The 11,699-nt window shown below is 33.2% G+C and overlaps 2 protein-coding genes and 1 long non-coding RNA gene across 4 annotated transcripts; 2 read left to right on the top strand and 1 right to left on the bottom strand.

The window, feature by feature from the left end:
- Positions 1-2,663: 2,663 nt before the first annotated feature.
- On the top strand, positions 2,664-4,993 carry LOC108821775 (protein FEZ-like). Its single transcript, XM_018594767.1, has 3 exons — positions 2,664-2,850; positions 2,946-3,247; positions 4,223-4,993. The coding sequence occupies exons 1-3, from the start codon at positions 2,664-2,666 to the stop codon at positions 4,991-4,993; spliced, it is 1,260 nt and encodes a 419-aa protein (XP_018450269.1).
- A 2,520-nt stretch (positions 4,994-7,513) lies between these two features.
- LOC108820747 (60S ribosomal protein L34-1) lies at positions 7,514-8,495 on the bottom strand. The gene is made up of 3 exons (XM_018593755.2): positions 8,241-8,495; positions 7,788-7,897; positions 7,514-7,700 (listed from the first exon to the last, which is right to left on the bottom strand). The coding sequence occupies exons 1-3, from the start codon at positions 8,397-8,399 to the stop codon at positions 7,607-7,609; spliced, it is 363 nt and encodes a 120-aa protein (XP_018449257.2). The 5' UTR covers positions 8,400-8,495; the 3' UTR covers positions 7,514-7,606.
- A 125-nt stretch (positions 8,496-8,620) lies between these two features.
- On the top strand, positions 8,621-9,324 carry LOC130498345 (uncharacterized). 2 transcript variants are annotated; one of them, XR_008937235.1, is made up of 2 exons: positions 8,621-8,802; positions 8,990-9,324. It is a non-coding gene; the product is annotated as an uncharacterized LOC130498345 (long non-coding RNA). The 2 variants fall into 2 exon arrangements; XR_008937236.1 differs by having other exon boundaries at positions 8,798-8,901.
- The last annotated feature ends 2,375 nt before the right edge of the window (positions 9,325-11,699 follow it).

The following is an 11,699-nucleotide window of genomic DNA, read 5'->3' as shown; positions in this document are numbered from 1 at the left end:
AAACTTACCCTACCGGCCTGAAGAAAACCCGCTGAGAAGTGAACAAACCTTCAGTCTGCAAAGAAAGAAAACCATGTGGCCAATACTGAGTTCTGGTCAGGCTGGAGCACTTGTCTCCGAGCAATCGGATCTAAACGGAGTCTCACTGTTTGCTTGATCTCTGATACAATTGCAGTTGCAGGCTTTGTCACTGCAGAATGAATTCTAGTGTTCCTCTCCTTCCAAATCAGATACAGAGTTGCTTGGAAGATAAGCCTCAAAATCAGAGTCACACTTTTGTCCCTTGATGGCGCCTTAAGCCAACTCAAAATGACCTCAAAGGTCTGAGGAGAGGCGAGTTGCAACCGAGAAACGAAGTAGGTCCATACTTGATGACTGTATTGACAATCAAAGAACAAGTGTTGTCTTGTCTCATCGAAAGCTGAACACAACACACAAGTAGATGGGACTGTCAAACCCCACCGAAGGAGTTTATCCTTTGTCACCATTCTGTCCCGGGCAGCAATCCAAGTGATGAAAGCGTGCTTCGGAATTCTATCGGTAAACCAAACAGTCTTATGCCAATCAACTACTGTCGGGTACTGATGTAACACTCTCCAAGTCTCACTAGTCTTATGCCAATCAAAATAGGGACTTAAAGTGACAGTGTTTTTACTCCATTGAAAAGAATTCGTTTTGCCCATCACAACATTTCAGCCATAAGTACACAATATCTTATATAGCTTACAGGTTGAGCAAATCATGTAAATAAATAACTTAAGTGTTATTCTTTGCGCTTCATGAAAGTCACTGTAGTCTCCGTCCACTAGAAGCTATTGGAGTAAGACGATAAGTATGTAGTTTAGATTACATATGCCGGAGCTATCCATATTACAGGATGACACGCAGTTGTAGTTTAGATTCAGTTGAAACTTTACCTAAAAGATAACTTGCTTATGAAAAGGTATTTGTCAAAATAGAATCAAAAGAATAACATTTAATTTACAGGTTAATGAATAAACCAATGTATTTGACTTTTTCTTCTGAATAATTCCAATGTGAGAGCATTCTTAGTTTGTTAATCCTTGATATATATTTTTAGCTGAAACATATATTTTAGTTGCAAACGGGATGGTACTCTGCGCCCAGCTAATTAGTCTTGTGAACATAGAAATATCATATAATCTCTTAATATATGCAAAAAAATTGACTAAATAATTTAGGCAATTAATATTATGAGAATGAATTCTGTGAAGTTAGATTCTTTTTCATTCAAGAATGAAAAAAAGGGAAGATGTTAGATTCTTGAATGAAAAATATACGTAAAAGTTAACCGGTGGTGGTGGTCTAGTGGCGCTTGAGAAAATTAAGAAATTCAATAAGACGAACCCGGGTTCAAACCCTACCAGCCACACGGATATGAGTTATTGCTTTCGACTCATTTGAATGCCCAGGAGAGGGTCTATCCATGGGCTGTACCTCCACCCGGAAGTTAGGCTTGTGTCATCATTGACCCGGGTTTAACCCTTTTTAAAAAAAAAAAATATATATACGTAAAAGTCGAACCCCTTCAACTAATTTCATAGTCTCACCACAAGAGGATATGAGTCAAAACATAAATAAGAGTTGTCGGTTGGAAAATCTCAAAATTCTAAACGCGAAGTTACTAAAAAAGGTCAAAGCCAACAGAATCTTTCAGACATTTAGTCAAATCGAATGGAAGGGTCAAACGGTAAATTAAACTTAATGTCGTCGATCCCATTGGCCACTTAAGCCCATTGAGATCTTTTTAAGTTCAACTAAAAGCTTATATTTGTAATCTTCTGACATTGGTCAGTGGGAATAGAAACTGTGATGAGGAATGGAATAGAAACTGTGAAGAGTTTTCTTTAAATTCGTAGTTTAATCTTAATTAGAAACCTGAAGGCAATTGATTAGTAATATTTATATGAGTACGATTACATTTAATTTCGAATCTTTTTGTAGTGGCAGCTGGCCTCGATCGTCCCTTGTTTCCTTTTATTAATTAAAAGACTTCAAACCGAAGCGACAATATTAAAGCGGTTCTTAATTGGTCTTTAATAATTTCTCAACTTCATTCATAACTAGTACTGTTACATTACATACATTCAAATACACACAAGTACACATACGGGGTGCCGAAAATTTCATGAACTTCCTAACTTCGTGGTCCATCAATGTGTATCTACGTTACACGTACGTGTGTGTATATGCGTACGTGAGATGCTTATCATTCTTGAAGTAATGAAAATGCTTCATTTGTCCGTACTGATATATACGTATATTACGTAATGCGTAATATGTAGGGAATACGGATTATGTATAGTATATTACGTTTCACTTTACTTTTCTTGCACTTGTCCTCGTGTTTATAACCTTTTCCCTCAGCTCCATTTTTAAAAAATTGTCTTGAAGTAAAACCAAAGAAGTCTTCAAACAAACTTTCTTGGGAGATTAATTCAAAAAGGAAAAAAACTGAATAAAAAACTCAGCTGAAATGGCGGCTGATCCTTCGGGTTCAGACCCCTCGCAAGGTAGCATATATTGATTCCAACTTAAGCTAAACCACTTCACTTCACTTCCACTTCTCTACCAGATTAACTTTTTCAGTTAGGGTTTAATTTCTTTCTTTAAATCTTTTTATTTTTAGGGTTTTAAGGAAAATGGGAGAGAGAAACAACGATGGTGATCAGAAAATGGAGGAAGTATTGTTGCCGGGGTTTAGGTTTCATCCAACCGACGAAGAGCTTGTAAGCTTCTATTTGAAGCGGAAGATTCAACACAATCCTCTCTCCATTGAACTCATACGACAACTCGATATCTACAAATATGACCCCTGGGATCTTCCAAGTATATATAGTTTTTCATACTATTATATCTCATATTCTTTGGTTACGTATATTATAAGGAAATGATGTATAAACAAATCTTCAAACCTATTGCAGAGTTTGCGACGGGTGAAAAGGAATGGTACTTTTATTGTCCGAGGGACAGGAAGTATAGGAACAGCTCGAGACCGAACCGAGTGACTGGAGCCGGTTTCTGGAAAGCTACGGGAACAGACAGGCCTATATACTCGTCGGAAGGAAACAAATGCATAGGTTTAAAGAAGTCATTAGTGTTCTACAAAGGAAGAGCTGCAAAAGGAGTTAAGACCGATTGGATGATGCATGAGTTTCGTATGCCTTCTCTCTCGGAGCCATCTCCTTCTTCTAAGAGGTTCTTTGATTCGCCTGTCTCTCCAAACGTAAGCTCACGTTAACTTCATGCATCTATACATATGTACATGCTGACATTAACTTAATGATTTGTCTAGATTTGATTTATTCGGAAAGAGAAACATGGTTGAAAAGCTATGGGGACGACTAAGAGTACTATATTTAATTTTTAAGACTGAAAGATTTAATTAGACCATGATTAACTTCCGATCTTTTAATTGAGATTTTTAGTTTCGGCTAAGAGACGGTTCTTATTTTTTTTTAGATTTTAACTAAGAAAAACTAAGAATCATCTTAAGAGATATAAAAACCGTCTCTTATCTGAAAAATATATTAAAAAAAGGTAAATCATGAGTTCAAAATCCCGACTAAAAGATCGGGGTTAATTTTTTACACATCGATGTGTAAATAATACAGTATGCCTTGAATCTGGTGCATCTGTTTCGCAAAGTAGGTAGTGAGCTGAACTGGAACTATATATTTATGTATTACATTGAGAAACCAAATGAAGTTTTAAGTTTGTTTTATTGGCATATAATATACGAGAGATGTGCATATATGGAATTCATATTTTTCTGGAGTCACTCTTTTTTTCTAGCTTTTTTTTGGTTGAAATGTTAAATTTATTTATCAACAAAGAAAAAAAAGTTTACAGTATTGAGAATTTGGGAAGATTACAAAACTTGAAAAGAACTTGGAAAAAACTTGAAAATAACTTGAAAATAATTTGGGAAGTTTTTTCTAGCTTTTCCCTTTGATGTAAAGCTCATTTTTTTCGTGTCTACTATAATCCTTTTAATAACAATGAGGTTTTTACCAAACATTTTCTTAAAATTTCAACTGAAACATTAAAAGTGCACTATAGTATCTTTTCTTATATATATATGAAAAACACATTTAACCTAATAACATACCGCAAATGTTTTTGAAATGATTTGACTATTAGTTTATAAGATTAAATTATTTAATTTTTTACTAATACAATATGATGTGGATTTCTGCAGGATTCATGGGCTATATGCAGAATCTTCAAAAAGACAAACACAACGACCCTAAGAGCTCTCTCTCACTCATTTGTTTCCTCGTTACCATCAGAGACAAGCATCTACACATTGTCGTCCGACCAAAAGCTATCAAACACATCACACTTTTCTTCAGACAAGATCCTCAAAACAAGCTCTCACTTCCAGTCTCACCATGAGCATATGAAGAGTACTCCCAAAACTAGTACTAGTCCAACTTCTCATGTTGCCACTATAAATCCATTCTCTTACTTGGATTTTACTTCCTATGAGAAAACCACCAACGTTTTCAATCCTGTTTCATGTTTAGACCAGCAATACCTCACTAATCTCCTTCTTGCCACACAAGAAACACAACCTCAATTTCCAAGGCTCGCCGCATCTAATGAACTCCCCTCGTTTCTCTTAAACATGCCATCATCAGATTCTGCCTTCTTGGGAGAATGCACAAGCCAAATAGACCTAAGCGTGATGTTGGCTCAAGAACAGTGTCCTGCGCTTGTAAGCCTACCACAAGAATATCAAGGAAAAGGACTTGAAGGAAACGTGGAAATAAAGAACATGTGTGGCTTCAACGAAGATCATCATAATCACTGTGGCACACTAAGGTTTAGTGATATTGGTTCACCCATTGAAGAGAACCATGGTCATCGTTATCAAGACGTGAAATATAACATGGCACTGTTGGAGAGTTATTATTCCTCTTTGTCGTCTAGTAATGGCGATTTGCCAACTTGTTTCTCCACAACTTGATTGATGTGAGTAGATTTCCGTCTTTTCCTAATTGTCTTCTTGTCTTGGCTTTCCAAGCTAGGTTGTTCCCCTTGTAGGTTTCTCTTTCATTAGCTGATGCAATGAAATTAAACCATTATCAATTATGCTTTATTTAGTGTTTTTATTCCACTCAGTTTAGTGTAGATTGACTAGAGTGGAGGATGTAAACAAAAAAACTAAATCAAAAGAAAAGAAAAACCTTAAAAATATTAACGAAGCCCAAACAAAACCTTTGATAGTGATATAAAGCTGTAAGTACCGAGAACAAAACTTTTCTAGAGCTAGGAATTCAGAATGATCACACCAAAATACAAAATTTTACTTAAATATTGCGAAAAATTGGAATATAACAATAGCATGAAGAAGTTAAGAACATTCAAAATGACACTAGGTGTATAATTAAATTAAGACTGTGAATCACTCCTTAGTGAAAAGAAAATCATAACAACCACAAATCAATGTTCTTATGAATTATGATTATCATTCTCTTAAGTGTGATTGTTATTGATTGGTAACATCATTGGTTGATTAGATTTTAGTATATCATTACAAATATTGTGCATAAAGTTGTAAATGAGCGAAGATGATTGTATCTCGAAACAGTCATTTCGAATCACCTTTATATATTCCACAATGAAACAAAATCTAAAACGACTGGTTCATCATTTATGTTTAGCTTTGTATGTATACTATCATATATGAAATTTATCAATGACATAATACATGTGTATACACATTATTAAAATATGTTAAAATAAATTATGATCAGATATATAAGGCTGTAAGCATCGAGAACAAATTTTTTCTAGAGCTAGAAAGTCAGAATGATCACACCAAAATATATAATTTAATTGCTTGAGATATATATAGCGTATGAAACTGATTTTCGTAAGAGGTCTAACAACTTTTTATTTTCTTTCTTTTTTCAGGTGAAAAGGAGATGGCTGATTACATTCTTTTGGACTTTATCACCAAGGATGTTTTGTCTCAGGTTCCAGTACTAGCAACGATCTTTGTTATCTCGGGTGACTACCGGTTTGCATCTGTGCTTGAAAACTGCGTCTAGATAGGCTACAATGCCATTTGTTCATATGCGGAAGGAAAGGGAGCAACAGGGTTATCAAAATTCTTAACCATAGGGAAGTGGGAAGATATTGTTGCCTAGAAGTTGTGCTTTTATGTAAGTGTTGTTGTTGTGGTTGTTGTGTTGTCGAAAAATTGGAATATAGTAGTAATAGCATGAAGAAGTTAACAACATTCAAAATGACACTAAGTGTATGTATAATTAAATTAAGGCTAGGGAGAAATCGATCGCGAAAGAAAGATGGAAAGAATCGATGATTAAGGAGATAAGACAAGAGGTGTAAAGTAAAAAGTGGTATTTGCAAAGTGTTATTTATGACAATTTCTCATATTTGTAATGAGATACTAATATGAGAAATCAATCCCGAGAAAAAGAGGGAGATAATCGATGATTGAGGAAATAAGGGAAGAGGTGTGTTTTTGTCTTTTGGTCACTAATAAAAGTGGTATTTATGAAAATATCTCTAGAATGATAGTATAATTGAATTGTGATATCACGAAAATATTATTTTTGAAATTGTCCTTACAAATATTGTGCATAAATTGTTAATGAGTGAAGATGATTGTATCTCGAAACAGTCATTTCGAATCACCTTTATATATTCCACAATGAAACAGTATACTATCATATGTGAAATTTATTAATGACATAATACATGTATATACGCATTATTAAAATATGTTAAAAATAAATTATGATTTTTTCTTTTTAATATCATTCAACATTTTTGTAAAGTTAGAATCGAACTGTGAAAATACTGTTGTAAAGCTACAATCGAACTGTGAAAATACATTTTTACTGAAAATAATATCTCTAGCTAGAAAAATACTCACTGCAGAGAGATTACAAATTAATAAATTCGAAAAACCGAGAAATCAAATCATTTTGTGTTACTTAATTCATCACTCTTAATACATATACATATACATAAAGAAGAAAATAGAGAAGTTCTCTATAAATTACATAATGTATATATGCACACAAAAATGGTTCGGCAATTCACAAGAAACGTTGGCGCGTAATTTTTCATCAACTATTTACTTTTGGTAATATATTCAAATCTTATCAACAAGATGTTTTTCATGAAGTGACTGAGTGAATGGCCATCGATGAACTTGAGCCTGATCCAATAGAACTTTCACGACCATTTCCAATGTTGCAGATAAATATAAGGTATTGTTGGCCTTCGTTCAGAGGTTTTATGGTGCTATGGATAGTAAACATAATCATGTGCCAATAGTTTTAGAAACTAAGTGGAAACAACAGGATCACTCCGTTATGAAGATAATATCTATCTGATTCTGGCTATCCTCTACAACCCTGTTTATCATTATACTGTGTGATGTTCGAGTTCAATTCAGCAATGACACAACGCACTAACAAGCGTCCATCAAACTAAAATGTAAAAGACACTCGGACAGGTAAAAATATATGTAATTCATATTGTCAAAGACAAGAGTAAAAAAAGATGTATCCTTTCAAGGCTAAAATCAAAAAACATAAAACGCTCAAGCCTTGGTAGCTACTTTCTCCTTGGCCTTTTGGAGTTTCAAAACTTTCTTCACGATCTTCTGCTCTTCAACAAGGAATGCTCGTACGATCCTGTGAAAAGAACCCAAAACACACACACCACTAAGTTTAAAAACTCTCAAGTTACGTAATAAAAACAGATAACTTCAACTAACAAACCTTTCCCTGACAGCCAAAGCAGACAAGACTCCACCATAAGCACGGTTCACAGTCCTCCTGTTTCTCGATAATCTAGACTTCTTGTATTCCGTAGGCCTCAAGTGAGGGATCTGAAATTAAAAAAAAATGTAAAAACCATCAGAACATTCATAACGAAATCACAGTAAAATCTAATTTTTTTAAAAATATTAAAAATTTCTGCCACGGGTGGATAGTTACCCCTTATGTTATTACAAGGGACAACTTGAAAGACAAAGTGGCACTATTACTTTAGCTTATGATTAATGTTATGTACTGATGGAGATTCATCTAACCAGCACAAGACCGTCAATAAGCACGACACTATTTCAACAATCAAAAAACATTCAATCTGATTGATTGATTGATTATTTAGACTCTCATCTAAAGATCAAATCTCGCATAAACCAAATCAGACGAGAATCAAAGACTTACTCCATGGATACGCTTGCCAGTAACAGGGCATTTGGGGCCATTGGCTCTCTTCTTTGTGGTCTGAAACACCAATTTGCCACCTGGAGTTTTGACGATACGGTGCTGGTTCGATTTGGTGGCGTAGCTGTGTCGCGACCTGTATACAAGACGCTGCACCATTTTCGCCGCCCCGCACTTTCTCCCTCCTTAGGGTTTTACTCCTGCGACGGAGATAATATAAGAGGAGGGAGACGACAACGCCTAACCTAGACTCGTATGGGCCTTGTGAGTTACGAAATAGGTCTAGTTATCGTATTATTACTACGGTTCAAATTACAGGCCCAGATAATAAATAACGATTTGTTTAAGTTAAAAACTATTTTATTTACGGGTTTCTTAATTATTCAAATTCAAATACACCGCGGTGAAATTTTATTTTATCTTATTATAGATGTAAATTAGTCGGATTTTTTTCTTTTTTTTTATCATAATGTGAGAACAAGCGAGTTGTCATGTGTGATCAATCTCCTATAAACTTCCTTGCAAACTACATGGCTAACCAAAATTTGTTTACTGAAGAAAGGTAAAGACTAACATCTTTTTCTTCTTCTTTTTTTTTTTAATGTTATTTCATTTTCTATCTCGTTCACTGTATCGTGAACATGAAGTTGAAGAAATGATGGTATGATCGTGTTGACACTAATTAGCTTATTTAATTGTTGTCTTTGCAAAAGGCTTCTTGTTGATGTTTGGGTTTGTAAAATTTGCAGGGGATTCACCAAGAGAAGAGGATTGTTCCTGATGGCGTGAATGCCAAGTTTATGTCTCGCCATGGTCCGTCGGCTAACCGTCAGCCTGGAAATGCGTTCTTGTCAGCTGCAGGGTGCACAATGATGATTTGTGGATGTGAATTCGATAAGTTTTGCATATGCCTTTTTTGAGCTATCAGTTTCAAAGTTTACTCTTGGGATTTTTTTGTTCATGGATGAGTGCTATGGTCGACTTTGATTTTTTTTTTTTGAAAGAATGTTAAATTAATTCAAACAAAAAATGATTCTACATTGTAGTAGAATTTTTTATAAAAAAAACTGATGCTTCATGAATCTATCTCGTCCCAAACCAGATTGATAAGCCACCCGTGTGCGCCTTGAGCCTGATGGAAGAGAGTCTATTTCGAACGTTCTTGTCCACCATTTTGATCAACTTTCCTGGATTCATGTGTTCTTCCCCATGCTTACGTTGATTGCGTTCCCTCCTATTGGTTTTCTTTCTCTTCAGAATCGTTGTTACGATTTTTCTTTTTAATGTTCAAGTTATATCTCTCCAAAGTACTACTTAGATACTATTGCAATATTATTGTAGTGAATAATATCGTTAGTATTTTCACTGTTAAATTGCAATAACTGGAGTAGTGAATAATGGAGGAAAGCGGACATGGCATGATGGATTTCCTTTGGTTGTCATTTTGCTTTTTATTCATCATAAACACCCCACATAGAATAAAACGAAAAAATCATAACCATTTTCATGTTTATAAGTTAGGCACCAGCTTTAATAATTCAAACATAATCAGGCTGTCTTAATCATGACTTGTTGTTATCGCCCCTTCGTTTGTATATACCCACTTGATATTCTTTTATTTCAACACAACAATGTCGGGAGGAAAAAATATCTTTAGTTGGTCGTGTCATATATTAAAGATAAAATAAATCATCCCTATAATTTTATGCATATACAGAAAAACTCATGACATTATTCCGTTTACCGTTTTTTTTTTAATTATTTTTTGGTTATCATGATGTCTTATTCGAAAAGGTAAAAAATTTAAGAGAATTTTTATACTTTATAATACACTATATTTGATACCTTGAATACGTTTTATCATAGTAGTATAGAACTGAATTTCCTGAATTAGTTTGTCGTAAATTGGTTTGAAGATGTCATGTGAGTTTTAAAGCTGATAAATGCTTCCTTCCGTTTCGTAGAGAATCTGAAAATGTTATTTTCACACATTTACGTAAATTAAATAATTAAAATAAATTTATGATCATAATAACTACATTTATTTAACTAACAATGTCTACAAAAATCAAATTACATACAAATAAATGTATTTACAATTAATATTAAGTATAGATTGTATAAAAATCTAAAATAAAACTATTTGCGTTCCATAAAATAAGATTTTTTTAAATTTTTACGTTTATTAAGAATATAATAAATGTTTACTACCTAATTTACTATTTATTTTTCCATACATTTTTAATAATTATCTACTAATAAAATTTAATCGATTCAAATATTCATAATTAATGTTTTTCAAAAATATAAAAAATATCTTAAAAATTATAGAAAATTTATTTTTGTGGAAAAATAATAAAATCTATAAAATTTTACTTTCGGAAACAGAAAGAATACTATTTGTGTAACAAAGAAAAAAATGACAAAATAATAAAACCAAGGAAAAGAGTAACATCTAATGAAAACTGATCTCCGACATCGATTACTTACTTAATTGCACAACCATTCTGTTAGCTAAACTGAATAAATTAGAAACCGATTTCTGTTATCGGTGGAAGTGGGATTGATTCGAACTTGTCGACTCCACCAATAACATTTCACAATATTAATTAGTAATCAGAAGTATTTATTAGATCTCCTCAAGGGATATGACTAACAAATGTGAATTATCAATGTCACGAACAGGTGGAACATCGCATGAGTGGACCGACCAATAATTTTAGATCGACGGTGGCACTATAATAATGCATTCAAAGATTATAGTTAATAATGGCAATGGCATGACCATTTTACCACTTTGCACATGCCACCTCTCACCATGGTAGACAAACGAATGGCCCCACATTGATCTGGTTATTAGTTATCGAAATTAATTCCGTTCCAATTAACTATAGATGTGTTAAGCAAAAAAAAAGAAGCTACAGATGCTGTAGACATTTTAGAATAATTTCATTATAACATGTAATATTATATTCCCTCCATTTTTTATCCTAAGTAGTTTTAGAAAAGTTTCCTTGTTTCTAAATGTAATTAGTTTACGAACTTTTACATTTATTGGATATATTATAGTCAATCAAATAATGCATGCTTTTATAATTGGTTGAATTTATTAATTAAATATTATTTTAAAAAATGTAACAATTTTTTAATATTAGTTCATTTAATATAATTAGTTACATTGTGAAACATAGGGAGTATGTGTATGAAAACACACTTATGGTTTCCATTTAGTTTCAAAGCTGGCTATGAAAATAAGAAAATGTTAAGAGTTTGATGATAATTAAGTATATTCAAATACATTTCTTATACTATATATGCGTATATGTTTCATTTAACCGTATTGTTTCTTTTCTTTCACTGTCAACCATCTATTCTATTAATTCTAATGTATGACCAATTGATAAATGTTATATCCAATTTAAAATAAAACAGCATCTAAAAGTAACTGCATAATGTATA

This window comes from Raphanus sativus, chromosome 8 (genome assembly GCF_000801105.2).
Source record: "Raphanus sativus cultivar WK10039 chromosome 8, ASM80110v3, whole genome shotgun sequence".
NCBI lineage: Eukaryota > Viridiplantae > Streptophyta > Magnoliopsida > Brassicales > Brassicaceae > Raphanus > Raphanus sativus.
This window is presented reverse-complemented; position numbering and strand designations above follow the sequence as displayed.